The 12,266-nt window shown below is 50.5% G+C and overlaps 1 protein-coding gene across 3 annotated transcripts in view; it reads left to right on the forward strand.

Annotated features, from left to right (window-relative positions):
- LOC121595162 (protein Shroom) overlaps positions 1-12,266 on the forward strand; it is a 178,590-nt gene that overhangs the window by 90,790 nt on the left and 75,534 nt on the right. For all 3 annotated transcript variants that reach the window (XM_041918840.1, XM_041918842.1, XM_041918841.1), the window contains exons 5-7: positions 6,372-6,972; positions 7,050-8,105; positions 8,176-9,240. In XM_041918840.1, the coding sequence (XP_041774774.1) occupies positions 6,372-6,972; positions 7,050-8,105; positions 8,176-9,240 (2,722 nt within the window). The remainder of the gene's footprint in view (positions 1-6,371; positions 6,973-7,049; positions 8,106-8,175; positions 9,241-12,266) is intronic.

A 12,266-nucleotide genomic window follows, 5' to 3' on the forward strand; every position in this document is an offset into this window, starting at 1 on the left:
ACGAAAATTGTGTCCAAGAAGAAAGACGGGCAGAATAGAGGGAAGGGAGGACGATTGGAGGTCTCGTGAACTGGAAACTGGTTTTATTCGCTATGAATCAAGCAATCGTAGATCGACCCCCGTCGGTATAAAAAAGGGATTTAGAGCCGTCTCGACGTTCTCCCGCAGGGGCTTCTTAGGCTTAGAATGTACGTGTCCCAAGTGCCCAGTGTCCGAGCGCAGTGCTCCAATGCTACAAATACCCTTGCAAACCCGCTAGTTAGCGGTCGCCATTTGGTGTGGTTGTGTGTGCGTTTTAGGGAGTGGTGTGTCCAATGGCGGTAAGAACTTGGCCACAGCTACAAAACCACATTTCGTAGGTCCAAAGCCTTCCTAACCACCCACCACATCCCTTCGGCCGATCAAGAGCTAGAATAAATGGGCGCCACTATCCGCACTAAGCACGATCATACCAGGGACTGAGACGGCGAGTCACAATTAAGTCACGAAGTTTCACCCTCCATTATCATCGCAAAACAAAGTTCAATGTCCACTCGGTCGGCTTGGGCTCTTGCGCGAAACGGTGGACTCGGTGGTGAATGTTAATGTCCGGTCGGTTGGATGACGGGCTTAACATTCTTGCAGAAGTGTAACCTCTACCCGGGAGTTGTCCGGGTTGAATGCAGCCAAAAAAAAAAAAAAAACGCTACGTGACGGTTTCGTATCTCCCAGGGCACCGTTTTCAAAATCCAATCTTGAACAATCAATATTATTGACGACGATCAGCAGTTCAATCTGGGAAGAGATGGTTTACGCTCCTGAGAACGAAACGAATGAAATTTGATTTTCATGAGTCGAGGGACTCTCAAGCTTGGAGGCAGAAGATGGCGGAAGATTTAGTCGTAAAATGCTCTCATCCTCTTCATTTGGAGCCGCAATTTCGCCCGCCAACACTTTTTGTGCCGCGCGCGCAGCATCTGTGCGCGCACCCGTGAGGAAGCGCTCAGAAGTCGTCCCCATCGAAAGCAGAAGTGAATGCACTTTCGTATCGATCCCTGGCCAAGGCTCCTCGTTCCTGGACGTGATAGCTCGTCGTCGTTGGGTCGGTCCGGGTTCTTCTTCCGACATCAGAGCCCGGCTGCGTGTTTGATACACGAGAACGATTTCTTTGCGCCTTTGGAATTTTCACTGCGTAAAAACAGAAGAAAAAAAAACCGGATAACTCCCGGGATCTGAGCACCTTGGATTCGGGATCCGAGAACTGGTTTACCAGCAGGCGCGCGCGCGTCATGTACTCGAGCACACACAACACCGCACCCAAGCGAAAAAGAAGGAAACAAGTTTCAGGTCCTCCGCTTATCGCTCCCGGCCCCTTTCACCATCCACCATCCGGAGATTGCGAATGTGTTTCTGTGCACTGGGCGTCCTTTCCTGGGCATCTTCTTCCCCCTGCACCAGGACGGGTGGAACGTACAAAGCAGAACTGGAGAAAGATAAGCAAACAAGAAGATGACTTCAGTGCTCTGGGAGAAAGAAACGGCTTGGCTGCCCTCCGTTAAGGCCGAACCGGGTCCAACTTTTTACTGCCGTTGGCTGCAAAAGTGGTCTGTGGTATTTTGCAAACCTTCTGGGCCCACGAGAGCGCTCCAGCGCACTTCCCCGAGGGGCGTCTGTGCGCGGTGGTACGATTTTCTTGCTGCGTTTTTCATCTTCCCACCCCGGGGCCATGATTAGCCGAAACGGGACGAGCTTGCATGATTTTGGAGCATTATATTTAGGCTGTTTGACCTGGCCTCGCCTCAAAACGACCAGGACCACGACGTTGATGATGATGATGACGATGGTAACCGTATTCTGTATGTTGCTGGGCCGTTGGATGTTTTCCCACTTTTGTTGTTGTTATTATTGCTTCCCTGTGTCCGATCTTCCAGGGCAAAGATGGGGAAGTAGCTACAGCTTGTGGCCACGACCTTGGAGATTAACGTTTGCGGTTTGTGGCAGGTGCAATTTTCGTGATATAGGGCTGGCTGGGCTTGTTTTTTTTATTGTTACTGTCTGTCGCTTTTTTAGGATGCATTTTCTCTTCTGCTCTGCTTATAATGAATGTCTTTGGAGTTGCAGTTTTTTTGTATGGGACTGAATGTTGTTTTTTTTTTATTCTACTCACCGCTGCAGGGCAGACACAAAACAAATCGCTTTTTAACTAATAGTGCAATAATTTTTACGTGAAGCAATTAATTTTGGTCCTGCTGGTAGAGGTAGGCTTGAAGCAAAAATGGCGGCTTCATAGAATGGCTGCAGAAGCGTTTTTTTTTGCGACAAGAATGAGTTGGAAATATGGCTGGGAGATGGCAAAGTAATAATTATTTCGTACTAAATCTTCAGAACGTTAGATGCTCTTGGTCCTTGCTGTCAGAACTTGTCAGTATCTTTGCATCCAGCACCCGTCAATCGTCTTGGCTGGTGAACCTCACTCAAGCAATCAATTTAATCGTCCCATTGTGGGGCAGGATGTTGGCGAGAATAAAAATTGAAATAAAATACTTCACCTGACTAAACCCATTTCCACCCCTTGCACGGTTCACTGATTGATACTTCAAAATAGTACGACCATCTTTACGATCCAAACACCGGCGACTGATCACCTCTGGTTTGATTACTTTTAATGAGAATGAGCATTCGGTGCTCGGGAAATGGGTGTCATAAAGACTTTTTTTTCTCCTCCTATCCACAGATATTCCTTTTTTGCTCTGGAGACGCTTACCTTTCCGATAAGGTGCGTACAGCCTGGGTGAACACTACGTGACATGTATGCACCGTTTGCAACAATGTTTCGCAAAGATGCAGAATGCAAAAGAAATTGTGCTTAGTTCTCGGAGTAATCGATGGTTCTTTCCTTGGGTCCGTCAACTTGCGCAGGCATGTTGTGCAATTCCGTAGCTGCCTGGTCACCATCCACCGCTGTCCCGTTTTTTTTTGTTGCCGAGCCGTGCACGAACAAAGTTTATTCATCGTAAATTTTATGGGCCATAATTTTGCGGATTATTTCTTCCGTAACATGGGGATTAAACGGAATTGAACAATCATCGATCCATCATCACGATGATCACCGACGAACACGCGGTGAAGATGCTGCGGGTTCAAGCTGTCCAAAGTCTAACTCCCTTCGCCGGCGCGCATGCGCAAGGGATGGTCGTACTTTATTCACCTTTCATAGCTTTTAGCTACTTTATTTTTTTTCATAGCACCTTTTTAGCTTTTTTTTGCGTAAGACTTGCGCATCTTTCACGCAACAAAACAAAACGCGCCCGTGCAGCCACAGTGGATGGGATGTGTGCGCAGAATGATGATCAATCCCGTCATATTTTCTGCTTATGACGCGTAGGAAATGACTTTCAGATAACTTCGTACAAACGCTCTTTTTCTCGCGACGGAACAACGACTATTCCAATGAGGGTAAGGCGTGAACTGCAACACAAAACAACCAACGCGTGTGTGTGTGTGTGTGTGTGTGTATGTACGAATGGAAAACAATTACGGATTGGCGCTCAATAAAATATATCGCGCATTGGAGGGGGGATGGAAAGGGCTGGACCAAGCAGAAGAGAACGCACACCCGCGAGTGCACTCTGCCGAGGTCGAGGCGCGATTGAATCAACGCCATTGCAATCAACGCGATTTCCGCAATAAAACGTTCTGATAGATCTATCTGGTGAGAACGACACGAACCGGGCGATCGATCGGTACACGCATCGGGAACCAGGGTATACGTGGTCGTGGTGGCCATAAGTTTTCAATATCTCGTAGTTCGATCGTCACCTACGTCGCTTTGGCTGTGGGCACGCGGGCACGCGCAGGATATTGATTCTAATGACAGACCTCAGGCCCCTGGTGGACGATGTCCGAGTGGATAACAGCAGACTTCGCCCATGTCGCCCATTGGACACTACGGTGCGCTTGTACTTCGTAATCGTTACGCCCGATGGTGCTTAAACCATCGCAGACTGTCATGTTCGGTTTGCAGACATAAGTGACATCGATAGACTTTCATGGACTTCATGTTCTAGGGGAGATTACGCTTTTTCAGTGCAAGAAGTACAACCACTTTAAGAAGTGTTCTACGCTCAAGGATACAACAAAATGGGGAGTTGTTTGCATCATCATTGGTACGGAACGGCGGGAATGCAAAAACCTGCGCACAAATCACACTCATGCGCGACGCCGTAATAAGTCGTAAAATTCCAATTATAATTCAATCCCTCGACATCGCACTGTCGCGACACAAAGAAGAAAGGAGTTGCCACTTAGAGACGCCTTCACATCGCTTGCACAAGGGGGACGTCGATCACCGCCTCGAGGACGTTAGGAGCTTAGACTGCCCCAACCAAGCAGCGTGTTGCACACGTCTTCGGTGATGAGTTAGACTCCGTTAGTGGTACGTTAATTATCCGTAGCTTTAGGCCATCTATGCAACACAGCTCTAAACGGTTTCCGGTTCGTGCTACGACGACCACGCGTTTTGTTCCGAGCCGCTTCCGAAACATTTGGAGCTTAAAAACACGAAATAATTGCAATTAGAATCGCCACTGCCCGGTGAGTTCTGAGACGCCTCCGTGTGTAATTTTGTCCACTTTTGGACGTTAATTTTGTTTCGCTATATGCGCTGCTGCTTCCTTGTAGTGGGCAAGCACGGTCGGGGAACGTTAATCCGCGAAATAATTGTGACGTCGACGGCGGCGTCGTCGTCGTCGTCGGGGTTTACTGTTTTACGATCGATTGCTGCTAATGAGCGAAGCTTTATGGATCCCCTCCGGAGGCACGCTGTAAGCAGCCGACGTCTTCCTTCATTCCGGGCTGTCGCGAACCGCCCATGTCAAGGCGTCGGTCAGTCAGCCCAGTCAGTCGTTGACTTCCCCGGCCGGAGGCGACAGTGGGTTTCGCGAAGCGGCGCGCGTTCTACAACAGTATGCGACGGCGGTACGCGAACGCCTCCATAGCCGTGTTGCACAAACAACCACCGGGAAGGCGCTGACTTCATCGACGCCCGAAGGATTTGACACGCGTTGACATTGAAAGTGGTCCACAAGCGAAACCGAAAGTAAGCACTGGAACGTACACCAAGGGTGGTTTGTGGTGCTGCGTTTGTGAGGCCCGGTTACGAACTGTTCGCATTCCAATCGACTCCGATCTCGGTGCGGTACGTCATCGAGGTATGCCCCCGTCGAAGGGGAAGGGGTTTCCTATGTAAATCGCGCGGCCCATTGCGTGATCGACGTAAATTTCCCTTTCGTGCGATGGTTGGCTGTCGATCGCGGTCGGAAAGTGATCCACTTTCCGCCTTGCTAGACACGGCGCGGGCGCACACAAAAACAATGAATCAATCAGGCCGACGGTTTTGGGTTCGCACTTCGCGGCGAGAATGCGCGCAAATCGTTGGTGGCGATAATTTGCATAAGCCTTGCGGGGGGGAATTCGAAGAGAACCAGAGAACTCGATCGGGATCGAACTCTGGATGGTTGGTTGAAGTTGAAGGGAGTTGGAAGGGAAAGTTGGCGTGTGAGGTAAGCGGGCAAAGCGTATCTCCAATTTCAAGACGTCACCCTCCGGGGACACGCGTGCAAGAATTCAGAATATCCGAGGCGCCCGGGTCGTATGCTGCAGGACGGTCGCGAACGCAGCTACGGGCTTGGGGAACTGTCGAAAGGTTAAATTGATGGCCAGTACAGTGCGGTCAATACAATGTGTGTGGTGATCTAATTTCTTGCGCAACCAGGAATGAGGAATCCCGTTAGAGAGGGTCTAAAATGGCATGCGAAACAAGCGCAGAGTTGTGCTTTGGGTTTATTGACACACGAGGACAGTATTGTGAATTTAAAGAGCCTGAGGCTGCCGGAGTCTGGCCAGATTGAATGTCTGATGACCTTATGGATTGTATAATGTAGCAAACTGTCATTGGGATCATACATTGGAGTTGGATTTACAAAAAAGCCTTGGGATTTCTGGAGGTAATTGACCAATCTGGTGAAGTTGCTGGACTGTATTGATCATTCAATTTTATCGTAGGATCCCCCCCGAGGAGAGCTGCAGTATGTAAACTGTTTCCTGTAAATCATTTGTAGGCCAAACACAAACACTTGGATGTACAAAACTACAGCAAAAAAAAAAATCGTATCCCAGCCATAACGTTCCTCACAATGAGCGTTAAAGTAAAATGCAAATATTTGCACACCCCGTTGAAATAAGACGATGAACTTGTGTACCAAACCACTTGGCACTTGACGTGCACAAAAATTAACAACTCACCCTTCGGTGACTAATCCAAACACAACAAACTTTAACTGATCGTTTTGCTTTTTCTCTGTCTCTCTCTCCCTCTTGTTCTCCTGCATTAGGCTCAACCTCGCAGCTGATTGCGCACAGTTCGCGCGTCCGCACGCCCCAGCGCCACAATTCCGAGAGCATCCTGTACATGTCGAACGATGACCAATCGTCGCTCGGCGGTGTGTCCCAGTCGACGGGCTCGCTTCACAACAATCACATGCTGACGCATCGCCAGCAACAACAGCAGCAGCAGCAGCAGCAACAGCTACATCCCCAGCATAACCATCACTTCCATCGGCACCAGTCGCATCGGCACAGTCATTTGCACGCGAACGGTGCCGCCGGCAACAACCATCACACATCGGGCACGGGCGCTAGCACGGGCACTACCGGATCGGCAACAAGTGCGACGACTCCTGCCGTCCAACCGCAACAGCCGCAGCAGCAGCAACCATCGCCGACGGGATCGACGACGCAATCGGGCAACGGTTCCGCCCCGAACACACGCTCTAGTCGTAGCAATAATCGATTGTTTCCTATCAGCACGTACACGGAACCGCCTGGAAGTGGTGGTGGGGGTAACAGCCACAACAGCGGCACCATCAACAACAACAGTAGCTGCACGGGAAACGCTCCGCAAACCAACGGCGGTGGTTCGATGGTGGATTTCAAGTGAGTATTATTATTGCGTGCAGTTTTACTGGACGAAAGGTGGCTCTAACCGGTATGTGTTTCCTTTTCTTTTGCAGACAACTCAATTCACACAACTGGCAGTCGGTGGCGGAGCGTATCAATGAGCTTGAGAAGCATCAGCAGCTGCAGCAACATCACGGGATTAATCTGCACAGCAGTAGCACGTCCAATCTGAATGGCAACAGTGCTGGTGGCGCAGGTCAAGCAAACAAGTCGCACCTGAACCAACACAACCTATCGGTGACATCGAACGGGTCTTCGAATCAATCGTTATCATCACCAGGCAAGCCACAGCAACAGCAGCAGCCGCAGCAACAGCAGCAGCAACAGCAACGCTACACCTATTTTGACCCTAGCAAAACGCACCGTGTGTCGAATCCGTCACTGAAAGCCTTCCAGAAGAACGCCGTCATTTCGTACTTTGAGCGCCAGCAGCAGCACGCCCGTGAGAGCATTCACTCACGACCCAGCTCACTCAATCTGTCAGCAGCGGGCGGGAATACTAGCAACGGTAGCAGCGGAGGATCACCGGGAGCTTCCACCAACTCATCTAAACCGCAATCGGGAGGCAGTCCACCCGGCGTATCGACACCGGTCATCAGCTCGCACTCGCAGCGATCATCCATATCGAGTGCGTACTCGTCGGCGGCCGGGAGCATGATGGAGCTGTCCAGTGCGTCGCTATCGATGGGAAGCTACTCACCGCCGAGCAGCCTTGCCGTACAGCAGCAGCTGGACAAGCTGGCGGTGAACAATCTGCGCAATCAGCTTGCCTCCGTTCACACGATGAACCTGCTGAATAAGGTTGTACCTCCCCCGAGCGTACAAACGGAGCAGCAGCAGCAGCAGCACCAGCAACAGCAGTACCACCAACAACACCACCATCAGCAGCAAATGATCAGCAACGCCACGTTGATCCTCGCGTCGACAAATGGGTTACCCAGTGCCCCGGGCTCTAACATAGGCGATGCGATGAGTGAAAGTCATGAAATGATCTCGTCACTAGATGGGGCACCACCTCCACCGCCACCGCCCAGGAATCGTGCGTCAATGCTGCCCATGGGCAGTGTGGCACCTTATTCGCCCTCCGCCCACATGGCAACAGTTAGAAGGTACGGTTAGATTTGCTGAATTGTATGAATGTTTCGCTCAATTATCTTTTTCCCTCTCTCTTGCTTTTAGAACATCATCTGCTTCGGAATACTCCTCCATCCGCGACAAACTGATTCAGCAGCAGCAGCAACTGTCCAAGGATCTGCTCGGCCCGATGATAATGGGTCCAATCATTGCGCTCGACGATTGGGTACCAGAGCGGCCACCCAAAAACCCCATGCTACGGATACCGAGCCCCGAGCTGCCACCGCCGCCGCCCGTGCTCACACCAACGGAGGATGTGCTGCTGATCAACCAGGACGAACCGTTGCCTCCACCACCGCCGGAGCTGCTGCGGCACATGCGCCAGCTGAGCGATTCGGGCGACTGTCGATCGAACTCTGCCAGCCGGCGGAACAGTTTCGCGGGTCAAACGAACAAAAAGAGCCTATATCGAGCGTCGACGTTTGAGAATCTTTCTCCCGCCAATGCACCGCCACCACCTGGCGGGCAGCATCCACAAAACGTAGCAGTGGTACCGCCGATGGTACCGAAAAAGCCACAGCAATGCCCCACCAGCGGCCCGGCCGACGGCATGACGAACGTGAACCGACGGCCAGCATCGAGTATGGCCAAAACGCAAACGGTTCCTTCGATGGCTTCAACGGTCGCTAATAACGGTGTAGCAGGTATGCAGCCGATGCATCACCATCACCATCGAATGTCCCATCAGACAGTACCGAACGGTAGACCGTCTCAAGAGCAGCACCAGCATCATCGTTTATCGTTGCCACTGCAGCAAACGTCTGCACCGTCGTTGATGATTGCCTCGCCACAGCAGCAGCAGCACCAACAGGCCAACTTTGTTGCTGGCAGACAGTCGGACACACGCATTTCCGTGCGCAAGCGTGCTCACAACTCGCAACAGATACCGGTGTCGGAGTATCTGTCGAAAATGAACGGTGCGCCACAGAATGGCACAACGCCACCGCCACCGCTAAAACCCCGCATGCCCGTGCAGCCGCTGGCTGAGTGCAATGGTCAGCAGCCAACGCTGCAGCAGATGCAGCAACAGTTCCTGCAACATCAACATCAGCAGCAGCAGCAACAGTTCCAACAGCAGCAGCAGCAGCTCATTTCGATGGGAAGCAAAAGGTAGGTGACTTCGAAATGCTTGCTCGGATCAAACATATTCTAACGGGTTAAAACGATTATCTTGAGCAACATATCTGCCAGAGCCTATTTCCGTGCCATGTTTAGACAACGTTTTTCATCCCTTTGCAAGGTGACGAATATAAATGTGCGCACCGGCATTACATGCTGATAATTAATTGTACACGTTCGCTAACAACATCATTGTGTGGGATCAAGCCTGGCCATACATTTGAGCTCGTTCAACCTTCGGTTAAATGTGTTGCCTTCCCTTTTGTGTTTTGTCGCCAGCTTAAGACAACTCCACCGGGCTTTAACCCTTAATTATCAAATCGAGTGAAAAATGGCACTGCAAAGGTAAACCACAAAACAAAGGGACACACAAGTAAAGGACATCGTCGGTTACTTCTAAGCGTGTCAAATCCGTCTCAAACAGCTGTTTAAAGCTAACGAACCGATCGTAACACTCCGCTGCGCGACTGGACAGAGATTTGTAATTGAATCATTTACAACCGTTTCGAAGAATCGAAACGCGGCTGGATGCAGCTCTCCCCGTTACCATTACACTGTACAGGGCTCCAGTTGTTGCGGTGTTGCAGTGGACACACACAGAGAGGCGCGGGCCGTGGTGCAGCAGCCATCACACGTAAGCCAAGCACAGCAGCTTGAAACTGTACCTTAATGGGTATAAATTTATTATAATCAAATTATGACCACCCCGAAACCCACCTACCGGCGGGCGCTCGGTACGAGAAGGCGCTTTTATTTGCCCTCCCTCCATGCGAAACATGAAGCCCATTGGAGAGATATTGAGCGGGATCAAATCGAATCGGTACAGCCATTTAATGTTGGATCGTTTGATCGGTCATGATTTTAGTTGTGTTCCAGTTTATTTTTTCCCTCTTCTTCTCTCTACTGTAGCAACCCCCTTTTGGGCTCGTCGGGGGGGGAGGAGATATTGTGGTAAAAACGTTACCTCCCTTACCGGAGACATTAATTGATCCTGAACCGCTAGGCGCTTTGAACGTCGCAACACACGGCTGGGCAAAACAAAGTGGGCAAAGGCCGTGTTGCTGTACACTTATTTTCGATTTTTCGCTCTCGGGAGCAGCACAAAGACGCTCCCCTCTGCAAGGATGCAAGGAAGGGGAGGGACACGGTTAGTCGCGGTTATCTACGCTCGGAAACCCATAAGCTTTTGACCCCATTTGAATATCGGGCTGATTAATTACAACACCCCGTCGAGCAGCAGCAACGATAATTAGGTTGCCATAAATATCAACTGCCGTCTAGGGTCTAGGCGGGAGGAAGGTTTCGGTTCAGTTTTTCCGACCGCCAGTCTAGAGCAAGCCTTTATCTGTTTCGCTGCCACCACCTCCTCACCGTCTTTCCGGTGTCTGTAGATGCTGTGCCCGTGTCATTGTGGCAACCTTCTTAGACGACGCGGGTTGATGTTTTTTGCCTACAATTTCCTGCACTTCCTGCACCCACCTATACTAGAACAGCGCGTAGTTGCATCGTGCTGGTCCTCAGCAAGCTCGCTGGTAGGATACACTAAGAAGCAGAATAAATCACCCCAGTCCCTTCGTCGCGCTCCTACATGGCACGCAAAACCGTTAGCAGCACACACACACACACCCGCACGCTTGTATGGCAAAGTGGTTAGATTTTTATCGTTCCACTGCTGCTGGCATCGCGACGTATCGCGCGGCGATGGTTGGCGGCGGCAACCGCCCGGTGTTGCTTTCCTTTTTCGGATGCAAAAGTATTTCACTCTGCCACACTGCTCCCCTCCATTCCGGCAACAACAAAAAAGCGCAATTAATGGCGCGGTGCAACATATTTGCACTTTATCGTCGCGCTCCTCCGGCATTCATTAGCGGGGGATGCTGTGCTTCTCCATTTTCTCTGTGCCACTTTGTATCGACACTCGCGGGCGCGAGACTGGGACGCGAGCATGGCTGATGGATGGTTTATTGATAAATTAAAACAGGAAAACCCGCGGTGGGAGCTCGCCCATGTGAGTGAGTAAATGCCATTAGAATAAATCGCTTTAAATGCGATCGTTTGCGTGTGGCGTATTGCCGATCGGGAATGAGCTAAGGATTTGACATTGATTGTGATTTTTTTTTTTTGCATTAGACCTGAGATTGTGTTACTGCGGTGATCTAAATTAAGTTGATTTATTTAAAGCTATTCTTTCAACATTTTTATGGAAACAATCTAGATCACCGTACACTTGCAGTATTGTGCCGTTTTATGAAGCGGCAATCTCAATGAGATGAACGCAAAAAAACTAGGATTGACTTCTGTCACGCAATAGGTGCGCTTTGTCGGTGGTCGGTATTCTCCCCCTCCCCCCCCCCCCCCCTCAATCTGCCAAGAACAATCGAAAAGCGGCTCGGTCGTGAACATTTTTCCGTGGCTTTTGATCAAGATTTCAACACCTAATACACCCTGCGGGCAAAGTAATCCACACCGCAAAGCGCTGAAGAATGGGCTTTATTTCATTCTTTGCACAATCCGTCCGGCGCACTGGCACTGCGGCAGGGAAAGGAAAATCCTCATCGTCGTGACGGTGGAAGGAAAGCTCGAATCGTGTGCTTTCGATCGATGAACGTGCCGCGCGATGGACAGTTGCTTTTTTTTGTCGAGAGATGGAGAGCGAGGTAGCGCCCGCTCCAATCAACCGGGGCACCGGGTGTGTAACAACGCCCGACGTTAGGAAGCGACGAGGGCACGTTTCTGGTCGTGTTTGGGTGTCAAAATGGACGGTAGTTTTACAACCCACCCTGTCACAAATGATATAATAAGGCAAATCGTGTCGCTCGCAAACAAACAAGCGGAGGGCGCGGTAAGATTGTCAGCGAGACGAGCGAACATCGACCGTACATCGTCTGCTGTCGATTTTGTGTTTGATTATAACATTGAAACTTAAAAAAAAACAACCGATCAATGCGCCATCGAGAGGAAAGCTTCTAGTGACCACCAGCTTGTGACATTCAACATTTTCCTGGGCTGCAATAGTG

This window comes from Anopheles merus, chromosome 3R, assembly GCF_017562075.2.
Source record: "Anopheles merus strain MAF chromosome 3R, AmerM5.1, whole genome shotgun sequence".
Lineage (NCBI taxonomy): Eukaryota > Metazoa > Arthropoda > Insecta > Diptera > Culicidae > Anopheles > Anopheles merus.